This window comes from Oreochromis niloticus, linkage group LG7 (genome assembly GCF_001858045.2).
Source record: "Oreochromis niloticus isolate F11D_XX linkage group LG7, O_niloticus_UMD_NMBU, whole genome shotgun sequence".
NCBI lineage: Eukaryota > Metazoa > Chordata > Actinopteri > Cichliformes > Cichlidae > Oreochromis > Oreochromis niloticus.
The window spans coordinates 17,176,221-17,197,347 of NC_031972.2; the positions used below are offsets into that span (position 1 = coordinate 17,176,221).

General features: G+C 41.8%; 2 protein-coding genes across 2 annotated transcripts in view; one reads left to right on the forward strand and one right to left on the reverse strand.

The window, feature by feature from the left end:
- On the reverse strand, nucleotides 1-12,508 carry dhx29 (DEAH (Asp-Glu-Ala-His) box polypeptide 29). Its single transcript, XM_005456231.3, has 28 exons — nucleotides 12,051-12,508; nucleotides 10,202-10,275; nucleotides 9,984-10,097; nucleotides 9,762-9,891; nucleotides 9,513-9,655; nucleotides 9,293-9,430; nucleotides 8,954-9,080; nucleotides 7,784-7,942; nucleotides 7,066-7,234; nucleotides 6,865-6,985; nucleotides 6,354-6,743; nucleotides 6,014-6,280; nucleotides 5,790-5,933; nucleotides 5,526-5,702; nucleotides 4,497-4,637; nucleotides 4,211-4,355; nucleotides 3,961-4,081; nucleotides 3,787-3,871; nucleotides 3,567-3,655; nucleotides 2,865-2,993; nucleotides 2,617-2,692; nucleotides 2,309-2,533; nucleotides 2,058-2,194; nucleotides 1,709-1,799; nucleotides 1,302-1,604; nucleotides 1,076-1,207; nucleotides 544-640; nucleotides 1-278 (listed from the first exon to the last, which is right to left on the reverse strand). The coding sequence occupies exons 1-28, from the start codon at nucleotides 12,199-12,201 to the stop codon at nucleotides 223-225; spliced, it is 4,131 nt and encodes a 1,376-aa protein (XP_005456288.1). The 5' UTR covers nucleotides 12,202-12,508; the 3' UTR covers nucleotides 1-222.
- The window catches only part of mtrex (Mtr4 exosome RNA helicase), a 16,329-nt gene continuing 7,615 nt past the window's right edge, over nucleotides 12,414-21,127 (forward strand). The window contains exons 1-14 of the mRNA XM_003451478.4: nucleotides 12,414-12,514; nucleotides 12,808-12,948; nucleotides 13,652-13,718; nucleotides 13,837-13,899; nucleotides 13,990-14,102; nucleotides 15,501-15,675; nucleotides 15,809-15,899; nucleotides 16,698-16,822; nucleotides 16,967-17,065; nucleotides 17,285-17,405; nucleotides 17,489-17,620; nucleotides 19,339-19,418; nucleotides 19,707-19,817; nucleotides 20,611-20,712. Coding sequence (XP_003451526.1) covers nucleotides 12,414-12,514; nucleotides 12,808-12,948; nucleotides 13,652-13,718; nucleotides 13,837-13,899; nucleotides 13,990-14,102; nucleotides 15,501-15,675; nucleotides 15,809-15,899; nucleotides 16,698-16,822; nucleotides 16,967-17,065; nucleotides 17,285-17,405; nucleotides 17,489-17,620; nucleotides 19,339-19,418; nucleotides 19,707-19,817; nucleotides 20,611-20,712 — 1,521 coding nt within the window. The remainder of the gene's footprint in view (nucleotides 12,515-12,807; nucleotides 12,949-13,651; nucleotides 13,719-13,836; nucleotides 13,900-13,989; nucleotides 14,103-15,500; nucleotides 15,676-15,808; nucleotides 15,900-16,697; nucleotides 16,823-16,966; nucleotides 17,066-17,284; nucleotides 17,406-17,488; nucleotides 17,621-19,338; nucleotides 19,419-19,706; nucleotides 19,818-20,610; nucleotides 20,713-21,127) is intronic.

Below are 21,127 nucleotides of genomic sequence, written 5' to 3' on the forward strand. Positions count from 1 at the left end.
TTTCAAATATAAAACAAATCAGCTTTATTTTATTTGTGGTCTTGTTTGCTTTTTTTCGTACATTTCAGCATGACTTTATGCATCTCAAATTGTACAGTCCTCCTCAATGTGAGTAAAGAGTTCCTGGGAAGGGTCACTTCCTCTGTCCACTGGCTGCTACGCATCGTAACGGTGTTTATTCTGCATACTGGAGTGGGGTTCAGATCCGCAGTTGGTTTGATGTTACGCAGCATACTCTGACTTGATCAGATCCAGAATTATCCGGATTGTCGCCTCACCTACATCAAGAACACAGAATTAGATCTGTCTGTATTTATCTCGGATAAGCGATTAAACAATTAAACGTTTCCAGAGCAGCTTGGGCACAATTTTAGTCACTGCTAGTTTAATTCCATTTCCACACAGCAATATGTGAAGAAAAATCAAATGAAAAGACAAAACTCAACAATACACTTGTCTGTATCTCAGGATAACAACTCATTTCCTATGTACTATGTACATTATGTGGTGACAAAGACATTTTTTGTTAGGATGTCGGTTTACCCTCCAAATTCATCCTTGGGTTCTCCAGCTTCCTTTCCAGCAAAGAGTCCATCAACCTTCTCAAGTGTTTGAAGATCACACCGATCCGCACAGGAGCCTTTTAACGAGAGCGACACAAGGAGAATTTAATTCTGCAGCACTTTTCAGTAACACAGTTTAGATCTGCTGATCTAAACTGCTGAAAACTGCTGGAAAACAACAAACTGAGGCTACAGTTCACACGATCTCACCAAAGTTAGACAAAAGCTTGCAACAGCAGAAATTGAGACTCAACGGACGGGCAGCATTTTTCTATTTCTACTTTTGCAGATGGGAGGGTCAAAATTTGGTGCGAACAACATCAAAGCATGGTGGTGATGTGATGATGGTGTGGAGGATGTTTGGTACCATCTTCTGTTGAACATACCATGTCACAAAACTCAAATCATCTCAAACTGGTTTCTTGAACATGACAATGAGTTCACTCTACTCAAATTGCCTCAAATGGAAGCTATAGTAAACTAATCCTAAAGTAATCCCCGTGACCTCTGACCTGGAAATGAATCCATCCATCCAAGGTGATGAGCCTCTCTCTGTGCTGAACATCAATGTCGCCTCCAAACAGCAGCATGGGGAAAGGAGAAATCAGAGTGGTATCTCGAAGGTAGATCTTAGTGTATTTCACCTGTGGATAAAAAAACAAACATGTTTTTAACACAAGTGTGAATTATCGATAGGGACTTCACACACGCGTGCACACACACACTCTTCTTCCACACCTTCTCCTGGTACAGCAGCCAGCCGTGCGTCTGCAGGTTGCGGTTAACAGAGGAAAAGTGGACCTGAGCCTTGCCCTGAGGCGTCTCCACTGTGCAGGCCACGCGCTCAAGCACGTCCACAGAAGGGGTACATAAAACCCGGGCCACGTTGTCATAGAGTCCAGCAGTCAGCACAGCATTCAGGACAGAGATCTGCTGCTTGGACACGGAGGCCGCCTGCGGCTTTAAGCTGGAGGAGGACGAGGAGCGAGACGACCAGAAACCCACCTGCTCCATCATCTTCATCAGCTCGTGCTTCACATCCTGCAGGGAAGATGGAGTCAGCGACATGGAATTAAACGGAAGAAGTAAAACTAGTCCTAGTTAAAAAATTAAGTAATGAACGTTCAGCGGACACGACTCTTTACCTCTATTGTAATGAGAGCCGTTCGATTAAGGAAATGTTTCCTACAGTAGGACATTTCTCCTCTCAGGCCGTCAGTCTGTGAGTTCTTCCAGCTGAAAGTATGATGATGGACACAAGTAAGTAACAAGTAGCCTCCCTGAATGTCCTGATTTTTATCATAATGGGCTTTCTAGCTTCTTTTCAGGCTGCTCTTTTAATAGATGTAGAATGTCTCACAACCACAAAGAAATAAAAAATAACACATATATAACGTTACTCTCAAAGGAAGGAAAGGGAAAAAAATTCCTGAACGTTTCCTCTAATGAATTATTCAACCCACGCCTTTTTAAAATCTCCAGACTGGTTCGTACCCCAGGTATGCGTTGTAGATGGTCAGATGATCAGAGTTGGCTATTGCCAGTGCAGCTTTGGCCAGGTTAGCTTCTTCTTTTCTATTCATTGGTGTGAAGAAAGGAGACTTCTCTGTGATGGCTGCCGCGATGGTTGCCTGAAACAAGCCTCTGGTTAATATTATTTGGAGGATATGAAATGAAACAGTTCAACAAAGGAAGATCTTAGCCTCACACGCTTGGAACCAACCACACAGCACAGTTAGACTTACTATGGGCTCCAGGCAGCCCAGGATGGCTCCGTAGATGAGCATCTTGCCGATCTTCACGTTGACCGGCAGGCTCGCCAAATGGTGTCCAAGAGGGGTGAGGATGTGATCATCAGGGTGACACGCTCCGATCTTCCTCAGCAGGTTTACAGCATTGCTGACCGACTGGGGCTGAGGAGCATCCAGGGCGCGGCTCAGAAAGTCCTCCGGGGAGCCGTACTGACATTTCTACCAGACAGGAGGAAGAGGAGTCAAGCATTTTCCCCGTGTGGGAATTTTTGTTTCTGTGTGAATCAGAACGGTGTAGATACCATGATATGGAGACAAAGCTCCTCAAGTGGGACCCGCAGAATCTCTGGAATGGAGTAATCCATGAAGACATCAAATCTGAATTCAGGAGGGTTTTTAAAAAAAGATAAAAAGAGCACATCAAATTAGCACATGACCTAAAACTGGAAAAGTGTCGCTTACTGTCTTTTCTGCTGACTGTATTTGATTTCTTGCTTTCTGGACTTGGTTCCATCCAGCTCTCTGCATTAGTGGACGATGAGCTCCATACCTGTATTTTGGATAGAGCCTGAAGCAGAAGCCATTTCTGACACGTCCTGCTCTTCCCTGCCTCTGGAGGGCGCTGGCTTTGGAAATAAATGTTTCCACCAGGGAACTCATTTGGCTGCTCTCGTGATACCTGAAAGACGACAGCAGAGTGGAGTTAGTTATGTCTATGCATGTAACACACAAGCAGGTACTTATTATTCATGTTTGTGTCATCTTTTCCTAGAAGTTCCTAAATGACACAATACAATAAAATCTGGTTGAGAGACTTTGGGTACATTTTTTTGTTTATTATCTAGTGCCATGTGGTCAAAAACTGTCCAATATCTTTATTAGTCTTCCCACTTATTGACAACTCTTTATGGACACAGACAAGTAGGAGATAATAAAAAGACAACCAAACTCCAAAAATGTTGGGACTCGGTGTAAAATTTAAATAAAAAACAGAATTCAAGGATCTGCAAATCTCATAAACGCATGTTTTATTCATAATTGACCAAGATTTCAAATGTTGGTACATTTCTCCACTTTAAACATTTGATTTGTTTTCTCCGTTCTGTTGTGAATAAAATGTGGCTTTATGGGATTTGCAGTTCATTACATTCTTTTGGGGTTTTTTTTTTAACATTTTGCACGACGTCCCAATTTTTGTGGATTTGGACATACTGGAAAAGATCCATTTCTGTTTCCCTTCTTGAGGTCTTACTTATTTTCTTTGGTCTTCCCAGTGTCGATGACGAACACCACATCAGGAATCGTCACACCTGTCTCAGCAATGTTAGTCGACAACACAATCTAAAAGTGATGCAAAGCAGAGACAGGATTTTTGTTCTGTTTAACACATGGAAGGATCAGTTGTGATGCGATATAGAAATCTCGTAATATTTCTTTGATTGTTTCTATGATTGTAGAACATTTTGAAGTACCTTTCTAACCCCACTAGGGGGCACTGTAAAGGCAGCGGCCTGATCCTTCGATGAGAGGGTCGAGTGTAGAGCAACAATCCGGTACCTTCAAGACAGACAAACGTGACAGTGAGACAGGGGGAAAAGTTGGCATCACCACTTCTTTTAGATTACTGATCAGTGCGTGCACGCCACCTGGTTTTATCCCGAAACCTCTTGTCTGAGGAGAGCAGGTCGAACAGCTGCTGGATATGAGCCAAACCTGGCAGGAACACGAGAATGGCTCCATCCACATCCACAAACTGTGGAGCTTTGTCTGGCAACAGCACCAACAGCGAAACAAGACAAATTAAAAAAAACAAAAATAACACAAAAAAAAAAGATATTTCATATTTAATATAGAGAACATGAATGAATCTGTGACAAATGCTGCCAGTTTGTGTACCTAGGTAGTCTATGAGGTCAACGAGCAAGTCCATGTTGATCTTATTAGGGTTCATATACTGCAGCACATGTCGGGTCCTGCTGCTGAAGTGGTCGAGGTCAGGACCCAGGTCCCAGCCCGAGGACGAGTCCCTCACTATCACTTCCTGGAACAACGAGGAGCACACTGATGAACTCATATTTAGGAATAATTTACAGGACAGTGACAGTCCACTCTGGTTTCAGAGTCCTGGTGAGGCATTAAAGGACAAGACAAAACGACAGACAGGAACTGGTAAGGACATTACCTGGTGCTGCAAAGTCTTGCCACCTTTTTGCGTGACAGAGATCGTCACTTCCTCTTCTTCTTCAAGAATTTTCTGGCTGTACTCTGAGTCCTTTTCTAAGACGTATCCCGTCTGCTCCACTATGTCCTCCAAATGAAACACCTGAACGAATAAACAAAGACACACACATTGTTGAAAATGTTTACGTTTCTTGGCCTTATCCTTGCTCCCTAGTTTAAACCGTAGTTTCCAGAAACAAATACAGGCCATCCCTGATATTCATATCCAAAACAACCAGAGCAGACTAAGCGATATTTGCAGTTCCATAATTTTGGGCTTTCTACGAAGGATGGTTGGCCTCTCCCTTAGCTTTAGGATGAAGAGTTCACTCATTCAAGAGGTGCTCAGTGTAGAACCGCTACTCATTAACACTGAAAGGAGCAAGTTGAGGTAATTCAGGCATCTGATTAGGATGAAATGTTCCAGGAATGTTCTAGCAGGAGGAGGCTCCCAGGTAGACCCGAGACATGTGACATGGGAATACTTCGGTGTTTATCTGGCGACCCTGCCACAGATAAGTGGAAGAAAATGGATGGATGGATAATTTTATTTAGAGTAGCCTTACGTCATTCCCAGTAACCCTGGATCTTGGAGCAGCGCCTCAATTAATCCTCAGTAAGAAGCTAATTTAGCTCCTCCTCCCTTAAGTTATCTTTCTTCCTACTGGCTCCCCCTTGTAAACAAAAGTTTTAGAGCAGCAGGTGGGTGGGACTAAAATGTTAAGGATATCCACTCTCGCTGACATTAAACGGAGACAAGAGTAGAAAAAAATCTTTGAAAACCTCAACATTTAGAGCAACTAAAAGTTTAGAGATACTCTGCTCATGCCTGAGGTCAGAAATGACAGACAACAGAATAACAGGAAGGACAGGCTAACAATACAACTTCATAACTTACTGTCTTAAAAAAAAAAAAAGTCCTCCAGTGCTTATACCCCTGGAGTCCACGGTTGGACGCTGAATGAAAACAAACTAGTAAAGCTTGTCTTACCTCCACTGGGAAAGTCCTGCCAGGAATGCTGATCACTGGGCAGCGGTTGAAGTAGTTGGAGAACTTGTCACAGTCCACCGTGGCACTCATGAGGATCAGCTGCAGATCAGATCTCTTCATCACAACATCCTTTAGGATGGTTAGCAGGAAGTCTGACTGGACACTGCGCTCATGGACCTGAGAGGATGGAGTTTAATATACTGAATGAGAAGAAGAAGAAGGATGAGAATGAGAAGAAATGCATCCATAGCTGTAAGTAAGTACTTCGTCTACGATGATGTGAGTGAGAGAGTTGAGGTGCCGGTCATGCTGTAGCTTCCTCAGCAGAACTCCAGTGGTACAGTACAGTAGGCGCGTCCAGTCTCCGGACTGATTCTCCATCCGGATCTGATACCCGCACAATGACGACTAAATTCAAGATGAGACAGGGTCAGTAAGGCAGGCTACGGTGAGATAAACATGTGGAAAAAAAAAAGAAGCATTTTCACCTTTGACCCTGGTCCATCCTCACAGCCCAGCTCCTGGCTGACTCTGCACGCCAGACTCATGGCAGATATTCTGCGTGGCTGAGTCACCACGATGTTGCAGGGCTGTGCCGCTGTTCCTCCGGTCAACAGGTCCTCCAGGAGGAACTGAGGAATCTGAGTGCTCTTCCCACTACCAGTCTCACCGGCCACTACCACCACAGGGTGGCGCTGCAAAGCCTCAAGGACTCGATGTCGGTGCTGAAAGACGGGAAGCTGCTCTCGCTCTGCCTTGAAGGTGGGACGCACGTTTAATAACACGGCTTCATTCAGTGCAAACATGGAGAAGTTCAAGCGTATTTACCTGCAGTTTGCGAGCGAGTGGTGACTTCTTCAGCTTTAATAAGTGCTCTCTGGCCGCCTCGAGATCAGCTATCTCTCTCCTCCCACCTCTTTTCTCACTCTTGTCCTCCTGCTCTTCTCTTCTCTCTCCGATATCGAGACCGGCCAAATTCTCCCATGTTTCTTCTGGGTCTTCATCACCATCTGCACTCGATGCACGCTTCCCTTGGGACTGAGACTCCTGCCGTTGGCTCTGGTTCTGCTGCTGTTTGAGTCTGGTCAGCAGGCGGGAGATGAACTGGTCTCGAGGTTTGTTGGCAGCGGTGCGGCTCTCCTCCTCTTGCTGCTGCTCGCTGTCTCTCCACTCCAGCCACACATCTCTGTAGGTTGGAGGAAGCAGCTGGTGCACCGACTTTGTGAGAGAATAACAGGGGAGAGAATTCACTGTGTGCACATAAGACGAATAAAACGAAGGCAAAATGTAGCAGGCCAAACCCCTAAAACCACTGCATCATGTGCGCTGTGACTGTTACCTGTCCTTTAACCAGGTTGTAGAGTGCCAGAGTGGCTCCCAGATGTTGAGCTTGCATGCTGTCCTCTGTCAGGATTGTGGGACAAACTTCCAGAACATCATCTGGCCTCTGAACACGCACTCTGAGACAAAGACATCACTTGGAATTTGTAAAACAGCCAAGTACATGAACCAAAGACCAGAAGCCCGGAGACACACTCACTTGCATCTCCAGTATCTGCCGCAAGCAACCTTATGAAAAGCAGGGGGCGGGCTTTTTGGCAGGTTCTTTCGGACCCAGTCGATAAGGAACTGTTTGGGAGACTTTCCGGTCCAACTGCGAGCCGTGTAGTCAAAGTTGCGGATGTCCTTGGGCTCATTCTTCTTCACAACTGCAAGAAAGAAAAGTAAGAAAAGGTCAGATCAGCTGATGGATGCTGATTAAACGTGGCAACAATGACTCCTTTCAGACTAAGGTCCAGTATAAGATAAAGAAGGATTATTATGAACCATCAATCCTGCAAAGCTACACTAGTACCATATAAATGAAAAATAGTGAACTGGGGATAATAGGTCCCCTTTGATAACGTGTAATAAGAATGTTTCCTCTTCTGTGCGCCTTTGTGATGAGTCTTTGTGAACAACATAACCATCCTACATGTTTCTACTTTACACAAATGAAGGACATTTTCCCTCAACGTCTTTGACCACCGCTGCAGATTATTACAACGTGAGCAGAGATCATCATTGAGGATAAACTCATATTTACATGTTATTCAGTTTTGTGAATGGATTTTTTTAAATCCATAAAGCATGCATTTGCAGTTGCAGTTGTACACAATTTCTTGAACTGTGACATTCCCTAAAGCTGCTGTATGACACATAAAACACGCACAGCCTCTATTATGTGTCAGTTTGGCTCACAAAGTGTACCCGTGTACCTTTCTCGGCCGGCGGGTCCTTCTCAGCTTGTTCAAATAAACTAAAGCCGAGCTCTTCTTTGTCCTCCTTCGCAGGAAGTATTTTCTTTTCTTTTTGAGGGGCGTCCACCACTTTTATGGCTGGATTGAACATAGGGTGGGACTCCAGCTGCTTCATTTCTAGCAAATAAAAACACCATGTTCAATTAGAAAAAATCTTAAATATCCCCACAGGAAACAGTATACACTCACAGGCCACTTCATTAGGAACACCCGTTCAACTGCTTTCTTAATGCAAACATGTCATCAGCCAATCACATGGCAGTAATTGAAACATGGTCAAGACACCCTAGTGGAGTTTAAACCGAGCATGTCGGTGCCATCTGATCATTCAGATTGCTCATGTGCACAACCATCTTCAGGGCTTACAGAGAATGATCTGAAAAACTGAAAGGATCCAGTGAGAAGCAGGCCTCTGGGTGAAAATGCCATGTTGATGCCAAAGGTCAGAGGTCAGTGTAGAATGGCCAGACTGCTCTGTGCTGATAGAAAGACAAGAGTACCTCAAACAGACACTCATTACAACCAAGGTATGCAGAAGAGCATCTGGGAATGCACGACATGTCAAACTTTGAAGCAGACGGGCTAGAGCAGTAGAAGACCACACCAGGTTCCACTCCTGTCACCTAATTATCACCCAGTCTGACAAGTCTTGACTTCTTCTGCTACATTCAGATGGTAGGCTCAGAATTTGGAGTAAACAGCATAAGAGCATGGATCCATCCTGCCTTGTGTCAATAATTCAGGCTGGTGATGGTGGTGTAATAGCATGGAGATAATTCCTTGCCACACTTTGAGCCCTGTAGTACCATTTAAGCATCATTTAAACACCGCAGCCCACCTGAGTATTGTTGTCCATCCCTTTATGACCACAGTGTGCCCATCTTGTGATGGACGCTTCCTGCAGCAACTATGTGATGCTGTCATATCAATATGGACAAAATGTCTGAGGAATGTTTCCAGCACCTGGCTGAATATATGCCATGAAGAAGGCGGTTCTGGATGCAAAAGGGGTCCACCCTGATGCAAGCAAAGTGTACCTAATGAAGTGGCCTGTGAGTGTATGTAAACGCTTTCTTTTGCAATGTGAGTTTACAGCCTTGTCTTAGTTTTATGTACACGCACACACACCTTGCTGTATGATGCGTATCCTGTCCTGTGCCATCCTCTGGCCCGCCTTGTCTGCTTTGGTCTTGGCAGCAGCTGCCATTTCTTTAGCGTCATACAGCTGAGCAGTCAGTATCAAATACCTGTCATTCTACACAGCAAAAAACGAAAACACACATAGTAATGAAAAATCAAATTCCTAAATGACATTTACTTCAAAAGACGATCACATTTTTAACGTCATATAAAGGCTGGTAAGAAAATCTCATAGCCTTAGTTTAACATTTTGGAATATGTGTCTGTTTTCTCTTATAATTGTAAATAAAGAGAATCTCAGAATTAAGTGGCTCCGATTGTACTTACTGGATCAAACTTCTCCTCCAGTTCAGGATTGCATGTCTTCTTCCCACCTTCCTCTTCCTCCTCTTCCTCTTCACTGCTTTGTTCTGCATACCTTAAGATCCAATCCTTCATGCTGGCAGCTTCCTCCTTCTCTGTGGCCTGCCAAGCACCACACACACACACTTAGAAACTATTTGACAGAACACCTCCTTTTCGTCGAACACACCCTCTCTGTACAAACCTTGGTGGTCTCTTTGCGGGTGGTGTTGTTTGACAGTTTAGGGCTCTGAGCTGCAGGTTTCTGATGGACGGGAGGCTGAAATCGAGGCCGGTTCTTCTGACTCTCCTCCTGCATCTGCTGGCTAAAACCATCTGGCAGCTCATCTAGCAAAACAGATCATAAATCCAGAAAGTTACTCTTCTGCCTTTAAGGACTCCCACGATGATGATGACGATAACGATGTTTGGATGGCTGCTGATGCCGTATTACCATCTTTAAGGTTGAGGCAGAGCCAGTCGAGAGCAGAATGGAGATCTCCTCCGTACAGGACGCTACTCTTCATCGCCTCTTCAATGTGCTCCCTTTTAAAGTTAAACTTCTGCAGAGCTGTGTACAGGTCCTGAAAGCACATCAGGAGAAAAACAACAGGGATGCAAAACACTAAAACTCAGTGTGGGTCAGCTGGAAGGAATCAAAGTGTTTTGTCTTTACCAGCAACTTCTTGCTTGTAAGTCTTCCTGATATGGGCCCTTTGTCGCCATTCTCCTGTCTGAACTCATTGATCAATTTGATAATCTTCTTCTCCAGGTCAGCTTGGATAGCAACCTTTATTGAAAGGTGAAAATAACACCCAGTGTTATAATAATACAAGTTTGTTTTTGTTAAACTTGAAAGCTACTTGACACAATATAATAAGATTTTTGACTTACTTTAAGAATGGACTTATCGGAGACCCCACCAGTGTCCACCTGGGCGGTGTTGGTAAGACTGTAGGTTTTCGGAGCTGGAGTGAGGACAGACAGAGCAACAAACAGACACCACTGCGTCAGACTTCATGTTAATCCACTATTCACGTTTAAAAAAAAAAAAATTTAAAATAATCCATGTCATTGATTTACTAACATGTTTATTATTTTACAGGCTGGAAAATATCCCAAAAAATACCCTGAAAACACAGTTTCATCCTCCAATTTGTTTGTTACCTATCAGTTACCTTATCCAAGATAATATTGATTTAAATTTTTTTGGCATGGCCCCCAGGCCCTATCTTTTTACAGCATGCCTCACGTTATCTAACAAAAAACAAGTTGGAGAATTTGGAGCAACTGCAGGGGTGTCTGTAAAAGCATATTTTGAAGAAAGTGGAGCTCGGCCCTTTACCTGCAAAGTTGATGGGGCAGCTCAGGTTTCTTTTGTTTTGTTTTGTTATGTTTTGTTTTATTGTGCCCACCATGGTACATTTCCTCTGAGAAGTTCTAGTCCAAGATCAGAGATGGTAAAGAAACTGTCATAGGTGATACTGTTTCCCCGCAGTTCAGTAGTCATATCAAGGACTAAATGTTTTCCTTTGTTTTTTTAAGGGATACCACTCGCAGGTTTGCCTTTCCAAATCCTCCAGTCTTCTTTGATTCCATGCACAGCTGGTTTTTGCATCACATCACATTATGTCGTATTTACCTGACTTGCTGGGCATGTATTGCCAGAAGGAATATTTTCCATGGAAAGATGCAAAACGTTCATCTTACGTCACCTCTGGCCCTGGTCTGAGCATCAGTGGAAGGAGCTGCACCCATCTCTCCCAGACATCCTCGATGGGACCAAGCTCCAAGAGACTATCAGTGGTCTCATTGCTGCATCTCTACACTTCAGCAAGAACACCAGTATAGGCATCCAGTTATTCCTCATCACTGTCATTCTAAATGTCACCATGGACTGGAGATGTGTATTCTGCCAGGCACCAACTAAACTGAGTTGGTCTGTACACGTCTGTCCAATTTCACCTGGATGACCATTTCAGTGAAGCAGTGGGGATAAAAGGGGGCTGTTTGTTCAGGGAAGGAGACAAACCGTTAAAGAGAGAAGCCCCTAGCTTCTCTCTGACTTGGTTAGTGAGCTCACAGTGTATTCACGATTTCCGTTTTGGCACTAATTCTTGTTTTATAGTCTAATATTATAACTGGGTTGAAACTGACCCCAACAACACAAAGGTCATAATTTTCACCAGAGCTTTTTATAATTTAGTGAAATTAAATTTTCTTTTGTTTTGTTTAAACAGAGATTCCGACAAAGTCAAAAAGGCTTCATGTAATAAGCCAATTTAAAAAGACACTTTTATACTTTTAAAATCTAAAAAACGGATCAGTGTCGACCATAACACAAGAGGAAGGTAAAGTGCTTCATGATTTAGTGGACCACCTCTATGGGATTAAGAGACTGAAATAATGTTGTGCATGATTCTCATCTTATGTGTTTTGCCACAAATGGTTCTTTAACTTCATTTGGAAACAGCATATTCCATTAATATTAATTACAAGGCACTATATGCATGACATTATGATTGGGAGCTGAGCCCCCTAAAAGTTTGAACCTAGAATCGCCCCTGTTGATGTTAAAAAAGTAAATCCAGTAATAGTACAGGAAAATATGTGTGATTAACCCATGCCATGCTCCATATTTCTGCCTGCTAAATTCAGACTAAAATCTTATTATTTGGAGTGAAAATACAGTGCAAACGCTTTAACCGTGGAGTGAAATGTTCACGTTGTGAGTGATTTTCACCTTTAGATTTGCTGTCTTTGGCCGGTTTGCTGGTGGCTGCCTGTTTCCTCGGCTCCTCGGCCACTCCATTCCCCGCTGCAGCCCCACCGCTCCGGCTCGCTGCTGCCGGAGCACTCGCTTGCGGTGGCGATTTCTTCTTCTTCCCCCCCATTAGGTCATCCAAACGCTGTCCGCTTTTGAGTCCTTTATGTGCCTGAGTGATGGGAAGACATCGGCGAATTGCCGGATAGATGTAAAGATATCGAATCAAGAGCGAACCTGAGAAAACGTTTTCTCCCCTTTTGCCCCGCACGGTTGCCGTAGCGGAAGTATTACCCGAAAACAACCTCGTGTTGTATTGTGGGAAGTGTGCCCCTAACAAACATGGCTGACCCCTTTGGAGACGGTTTGTTCAGCGTGTTTGACGATGAACAACAAAATACCACAAATAAAAAAGTACCGGCGAGTGTGGCGGCAGAACCGGGGTAAATATATATTTTCTGGAGAAAATTTTTGTGTTTGTTTTTGACAGGTTTTATTCTCCGCGAGGACGGTAGCGCCATGGGTGCTCGTGCCAGTCATAGTAACAGCCATTGGTTCGTTAAAGAAACACCGGACAAAAAAAAGGGCTTATTGGGCTTAAAGTTAACAATATTATGGCATATATAACTCTGAGCCCATTTCTCTTAAACACGAGTTTGTAGCTAAGTGTTTGTGTGCCCTTCGTTGGTGAATTATGCACGTTCGCTAACAGCTCGTGTGTTTCTGCTCTCTATAGGAAAGCTGCAGCCAAAAATGAAACAGACAGAGATGTCGGTCCGTCTGCCCGAGCCAAGAGAGAGGCAGACAGTGATGGTGGAGAGGAGGTGGTGTTTGTGAAGAAACCTCGACATGAGGCAGTTTCGGCGAATGAACTAAAGTAAGAAGGGAAGCTTTGTTGTGTTCATGCAGGGTGTTAGTGGACACAGTTATTAAATTGCTCAGCAGCATAAAAAAAGTGATGTAAAACCAGCTTCATATTAGTAGAAATATTTAAATTATCCCTGCTTGGGAATGTTTATGCACGCATTTATCATGAAGCAGCTTGTCCCAGGTCTGATAGTATGAGATGTGGGTTACCCCTTGCACATATCACCAGTCTATCACAGGGCTTACATATGATTGTCATATTCTAATCAGAAATATAGTAGGAGGTGTCATCATCAAAATGTTATCGCAGATGTTCTCTGAGAAGGGCTCCTCTTCACCAATGAAATGAAAATGTGAAGGAAAGAGAAATGCAACCTGGATAGAATGTGATCCTCTTCCTCCTTACCTGAAGGGTCAACTGTGCTCCGAAGAGCGCACTCTAACACATGAAAATGTGGATAATTATGCTTATTTATTCCTGATATAATCACAATTATTGTCAGCATATTAGACATACAACCCTCCGGTCTCCGGACAGCTGACAAGAGCCGGCTAAACAACAAGAGCTGGTTATAAGCTCACAATATGCCAGTTATTGTCAGGCTTGAGTGTCGTTTTCCACATGAATCACACTTTCCTTCTGATAAATATTTTGATTACGTGAGTTCATTGACATCAGAGTTTGTTCTATTTCTTCTTCTTTCTTTTTTCAGTCTTGCAGAATTTATGCCTCAGGTGAAAGTGGAGCAGGTGGAAACAGTGGAAGGATGTTCACATGAGGTAAAGAAAATCTGATATATTTTGTTTGTTTGGTTTTTTAAGAATTTTATTCATTTTTAAATAAACAAGCAGAAAAATAGTGATGATAACTGTTGCCATTTCTGTACTTCCCTGACAGGTTGCTCTTCCCGCCAGTGAGGAATATAAACCTCTGAAACCACGAGTGGGAAAAGCAGCCAAGGTATAAGGGGCCTTAGTGTGAGTTTTCAAGAACTGACATTACCGTGGGATTGCTTTCCTTTTGTTCTGATACATCTTACTCGTCTTGCAGGAGTACCCTTTCGTTCTCGATCCCTTCCAGCGGGAGGCCATATTATGTATTGACAACAACCAGTCTGTGCTTGTGTCTGCACACACCTCTGCAGGGAAGACTGTTTGTGCTGAGTAAGTGTCATCAGTATACAATTTATACTGGGTGATCACATTTTTCCTCATTCAAGTTGATTATATTTGGCTAAAATACAGCTTAGAATTTTAAACTCAAACTTAGGGCTGCCACGATTAGTCGACTAGTCACGATTACGTCGACTATTAAAATCGTCGACGACTAATTTAATAGTCGACGCGTCGTTTGAAGCTTTGTAAGATCCCAAAAGACGCAGGAATAAGTAGTAGTATTTAAGAGTGTAATAACGGACTGAAACAGAAGATGGCAGCACTGCATGTACAAGGATGCCAGCTGCCGTTAAACCCCGAAGAAGAAGAAACTGTGTCCCAGAATTCATAGCGCGGCCCAGCGCAGTTGTCAACAATGGCGGCAGCTAGTTAGTTTTAATATTACTCTTATTATTCTTTCTGGGTCACAAAATAAACGTTTAACATATTTTCAGGTGAGAATGTAGCTGTGTAAACCTCAAATATCTGCTCAGTCTATCAAGACACCACATATTTTCAAAAGCGCTCCGACGTTTTCGGAGACGTCTGTTACCCACCAGCTCGATAGCGAGCCGAGGTTCTAGGCTCATTAGAGTCGGTGAGAACACCGGACTCCCGGCAAATCGTTTTCAAACTCACCGCCGTCTTTCGCTACTCAGGTTAAACATGTAATATAAGTCACTTAGATAACTTAAAAATGTTATTGTTTGGCTTTTTTTTAGTATTTTATTTGTTCCTGAGTAAATTGGTTTGGCTGAGAAATAAAGTTATAGTTTTTGCACAGATGAATAAACGTCAAGCAGACAACTGATTATCAGAAGTGTGAGATGCTCGAGAATATACTCCGGTGTCCTGTTATATTTTAGATAGCAAGGAGCAGACGGCTGAGTTTATTAAACTTCACTGAAACAATCTGCAAATTTCATTAAAAGTGTAATAAACTATCATCTTGTCTTTATTTTTAGTCAGCACATACCTTAAACACTTCAAGCTGTAAGCTAATGATAGTTATATAAGAGCAGACGCATGCTGGTGCAATAAGCTGTACATTTTACGTCCAATGGATGCATGATCTGATTAGTCGACTAATCGCAAAAATAATCGGTGACTAGTCGACTATCAAAATAATCGTTTGTGGCAGCCCTACTCAAACTACAGAAAATGTAATGCTGACCATTAACAGTGCCTTCTTGGTAAATGTACTGACACGCTGGAAAGCAGCACTGAGAGGTATTATGAACCTTTATAGCCCACTGATTGGTCAAAAGACTGAACTTAAAAAAACAAAACAGGTATTCTAAACTTTTTTTCATTTAAAACGAACTAAAAAATGAAGACCGGTCAGCAATTGTGCTCAGTAGGTGCTCAAAACATTTTTTAATAGCTTTCTCTGATATCTTTCTGCAGATACGCCATTGCGCTGGCTCTCAGGGAGAAGCAGAGAGTGATCTTCACCAGCCCCATCAAGGCTCTCTCCAACCAGAAGTACAGAGAGATGTACGAAGAGTTTCAAGATGTAGGACTGATGACAGGTGACGTCACCATCAACCCCACTGCCTCTTGCCTCGTCATGACAACAGAGGTAAAAAAAAACAAAAACTATTTTTTTGTGGAGTTGACATTATTACATTTGCTAGTTATATCCTTATTGAAGAGTGTTTTTTGATGCTGCTCAGTCCAGAGGTTGGTCAAATGATAAACCTCTTCTCTCCCAGATTCTGAGGAGCATGCTGTACCGAGGCTCCGAGATCATGAGGGAAGTGGCGTGGGTCGTCTTCGATGAGATCCATTACATGAGAGACACGGGTGGGTATAGAATAGAAAAGTGATGCAGACAATCTGTAAAATTACCAATGGCCAGTGTGTTTTGAACATCCAAGAATCAAATAGATTTTCTCCTGAGTACAAACAGAATTCATGAGTGAGTTATGGATGGATATTTGACTCCTCCCTCACACAATGACTCGCTGCAACATTAGCATCCAATTACAGCATCACATTCAAATTCAGTGAGCCCTTTAGAACGACCCTTTCAGATTATTTTTTATAAAGGCAGACTGCATGGCTTTAGGAATGATTTTAACACACCTGCAGTAACACCAGAAATATCTGAATTCAAAGATTAGGAGGTTGTCCATACAATATATGTTCTAAGATTACTAATACGCTGTTGAAAAAATTGCACATGGCATATTGTCAAATTATTCATACATATGTGTGTGTGTGTGTGTGTATGTGTATATATATATATATATATATAGATATATATATATATATATATATATATATATATATATATATATATATATATATATATATATATATATATATATATATATATAGATGGATATAGATATAGATCTATATAGATATAGATATAGATCTATATAGATATATATGAGAGAGAGAGAAAACACAGGACAGTAAAACAATTGCATGAAAATCAGTGTTTATACCTTCTTTTTCGTCTTTTCATTTACTGATTTCTCAACAGAAGCACTTAAAGCTCAGTTGAATTAAAGTTTATTTTTACTTTGTGGTAAAGAAAAATGTCACGTGACGGCTTTTGGTTGGTAACACGTCTCACTGGTCTGTGTATTTCAGAGCGTGGCGTGGTTTGGGAGGAGACCATCATTCTTCTTCCCGATAATGTGCATTATGTTTTCCTGTCAGCCACCATCCCCAATGCCAAACAGTTTGCCGAGTGGATTTGTCACTTACACAAGCAGGTGGGATGTTGTACTGCCTCATAGTATAATTAAAGTTCTTATAATGTTCCTAAGTGAGAAGGTGACAGTTTAAATGAGTGATTTAGAGTAGTTTTTCTTTGTTTCTATGTTTATTGATTTATGCTTTTCTAATGTCTCCTGTAGCCATGCCATGTGGTCTACACAGACTACCGCCCCACTCCACTGCAACACTATATCTTTCCAGCAGGGGGTGATGGACTCCACCTGGTTGTTGATGAAAATGTAAGGACACGTGGAAACAACACTCATTAGGGCTTTTCAGAAAAAATGAATTAATAACTCTTTTGACTCAGCTTCATCTCCTTCACTGATAATTCTGCTTTACAAAAGTGGGGCTAAAATAACAATTTGTGTATTCTAAATTTGGATGCATCAATTAGAAACAGCCCCTATAAGGTAATGTATAATTCAGGACGATTGTTTGTTTGTATTTTTCTCCAGGGAGAATTCAGAGAGGACAATTTCAACACAGCTATGCAGGTGCTGAGAGATGCTGGGGATTCTGGGGGCAGCAGCGGAGGTGCCAAGTGGGATCCAAAAGGAAGGAGAGGAGGCACTAAAGGTGTGTGGGTTTGCTGGATTTTAATGTAAAAATCTTTGATTCAGTAATTCATATAAGATTGCATGTCTTTGTACTTTAATCAGGCCCATCGAGCGTGTTCAAGATAGTGAAGATGATCATGGAGAGGAACTTCCAGCCAGTGATTATTTTCAGCTTCAGTAAGAAAGAGTGTGAGGCCTACGCTCTACAGGTGGCTAAACTGGACTTTAACAGAGGTCTGTGCATTCCTGGAAACTCTCTAATCTGTGTGTGTGTGTGTGTGTGTGTGTGTGTGTGTGTGTGTGTATAGTCAGTCAAGTTAAGTTGTTTACAGTCATGAAAGCACTGGTAGACTTTGAGAAGGTCTTTGCAAACGTGCTGTTTGATAAGTGCAATGTGTGAATAGTTGAAAGTTTTCTGTTGACAACTAAGCTGATAGATTAATATCAAAGGATGTGTTTCTGGCATTTGGCTTGTAGCTCTGATGTTTGCTGAATGAGGTGAGGTCAGACTGTTTGTCAGTCAAGTTCTGAATATTACAGATTAAAATCTTATTTTTTCCTCTAATAAGATTAGAAATTATTGACTTTTTATAATTTGATCGTGAGAATATTATTATACAGTGATGTTGCTTTTATTTGACCAATAGCTTCAATGCATTTGTCACTTATCAGGTATCAGGTAAGGTCATAAGACCAGTCAGTGAGCAGATTTTTGAGGTGGCAAATGGATTTTCTTTGCCAAGTGAAACATCAACACCATCTGTTTTTGTGACAAAATGTTCAGAGAGCTGGGGAAGAAGATGAGATTTGGCAAATAAATCAACATTGCTAAATTGTTGGCAGGGAATGTGATTTAATCCTCCTCACCCAGCGAGTGCCATCAGTGTGGCTTATTGTGCCTTCACCGTTGGTGCTGCTGTTTTGTCCAGTGGATAAGTGGAGGAGTTGCTTCATAAGAATAAATCTCCGCATGATTGGAGACAGTCCAGCAGCAGGCTGAGCTTGGCTCACATCCACCTGTTCCAAGTCAAACATGCTCATCAAATCTTAAGTGGGAGATCTTTTCCTTCCCCATCTTGGTTTGTTTTTTCTGCCCTGTGACATTATTATAAATGAGAAGGTTTGTTTTCACACTGAGCTCTTCCAGCACTGAAATCCCATGCAGATTGCCAATGATTTATCAATATTGCACAAAACAAATGGAGACACTGTGTCAAAGACAGTTCCTCATTTTCACAAGTTTCTTGCGTTCTTGTGGTTTCAGTAAAGCTTTTGTTTTTTGTTTTTCTTAATAAAAATTGTAGATACTGAGATAATTTCAGTAGACTGGAGAAAAAGGGCATATCCACATATGGACGTCTTATTTAAAATGAGTTTTTTTCCATGTTTGTTTTGAAAAATATCTCTCTCCACATGAAAATGCAAGGAAAAAAAAAACATTTTTGGCATGCTGTTAATGCCAAAGCAACAGGTGGTGATATAACTCTGATCATCTAGAAATGCAGGCCAACCAGAGGCCTACAAACAGTAACACAGCACACAGTCTGACGTCAGAAAAAGGAGATAAAGTTGTCAACACCTTTGATGTTGCAAGACTTGCAAGAAAGAAGTTTTCAGTATTTCATTTGTTTATGCTTTTAGCTACAGCAAAATTCCCATACAGATGTAATTATTGGACTTGAAGTGGTTTCATGAATAAGGAAAAGTCCACATGGACTGAGATGGACCGAGACCGCCCACCAGCAACAGCAAATACTATAATGTGTTTGGCACAAAAACTCCAAAGTCAACAGAGACTTGCACAACCCCTGAGTGGTTGATGTTTCTCTGTAGGCAATACCCCAAAACCCCCTATCTCTGTTGGTCCGAGTTAACCCCACGTTTCCCAGGATTAATTATGTTTTGAATAATATTTTAAAATCACTCAAACTAGACTCCTTTCTTTGTTTCAGATGATGAGAAACGTCTGGTGGAGGAGGTTTTCAACAATGCAGTGGACTGTCTATCAGATGAGGACAAGAAACTGCCTCAGGTAAGTGTTTCTACATGCTCTCAGCTTTCTCTGAGCTTGTCAAGGGTTTATTTATTTATTTAAAATGTGGTTTTTGAACCTGATCTTAACACCTTGTAAAATCTTAGCAAAAAGACCTGTTATTGGGTACAACACGAGCAACAGCAAAGCCCAACCCTACCACACACTTTTCCATTACGAGGGTTACTTTGGCTTTTCAATCCTGTGTTTCTTTGGTTTCGTCAGCTGTGATCAAAACTGTCACTGAGTAAGAAGTTCAACAGTAATGAGCTTGTTTGTGTTCTTCAGGTCGAGCACGTGCTGCCACTGTTAAAGAGGGGGATAGGGATCCATCATGGAGGCCTACTGCCCATCCTGAAAGAGACCATAGAGATCCTTTTCTCTGAAGGGCTCCTCAAGGTACAGTGGTGATTCTAACTTTTATGAGATTTGTCTGTCTCTGCAGGACTGAAACTTTCTTTGTAACGGACGTTTAGGGGAAATACTTCATTTGCTCAAAAGTTTAGTACATATTCATCAAATCCATTAATATGACTATGTTGACATGGAATCCTTGAGAGAGTCTGTTTAAGTGTAATTAAAACTAATCTTTACAGTAACCAGTCATCCAGTTCATGATAATGTGTACCTGTCTTCAGTCTTGTCTTCAGCCTTTTTACTTGAACTACAGAGTTACACTTTACCTTTTGGTCATTTCTGGTTGTTATGGCAGTAACACTTTGAAATGAAGAAAAGGTGCTAAAAAATGGCAGCAAATAAAAGAACATAATTAGAAATACTTGCAGCTGGAGAAGCAGATGTTTCAGTGTGTTTTAATCCAGACTTAGACACAAGTCAGGTCATTATTAAAGCCTTTTTATCACAACTTTAAGATTTACTCCATGGAGACTGGAAACTTGTCATAAACCAATAGAAATGGTTTGTGACAAGTTTTCAAACTTTCCTTTACGGGAAATCCTGCTTTTATGTTGGTTTTTCTTTTTGTTTGTTTGTTAAGATTTTGTGCATGATCGGCTGTTCTTGGCTGCTCTAATCTTTTTGCACTTGAAAAAAAATGGCTTTCCAAATGTTTTATGAGGAACACTTTGAACATGTTTATTAGTCCTCGAGGATGCAGTTTCATGAGTGTATATTTGTAAGTGATAAAATGTAAATATTGAGATGAGCTTAATGCTCTTTATTTCCATTGCAGGCCTTGTTTGCCACAGAGACGTTCGCCATGGGCATCAACATGCCAGCTCGCACTGTGCTCTTCACCAGTGCACGCAAGTTTGATGGCAAGAATCACCGCTTTGTAAGTTCACGCATTCAAACACAATGGTCTCCCACTCTCTGTCTCTCTGTCCATATATGCATATATACATATATATATATATAGAGAGAGAGATATAGATATATATAGATATTCACCACTTTTCATGTCTTTAATACATAATTTTCTCAGCAGCAGTAATAGTATGAATGTTTGGAAAAGTTGCACTTCCAGAACGATATCTGTCTTTCCATGCTTCTGTTTGAGGCCAGTAAAGTGCAGAGCTCGCCATAAATTGTGCTTTAAAGCTGCTCTGTCAAGTGTGCAGTTGTTATGTAGCATGTTGCTCTGAAGCCTTTATAAGGTCTTCAAGCATTGCAGCTTGGATTGGCACATAAACAGCCACATATTGTTTACAAGGGGGTGCTCTAGGGATTAAAGAGAATGAGCGAGAGAG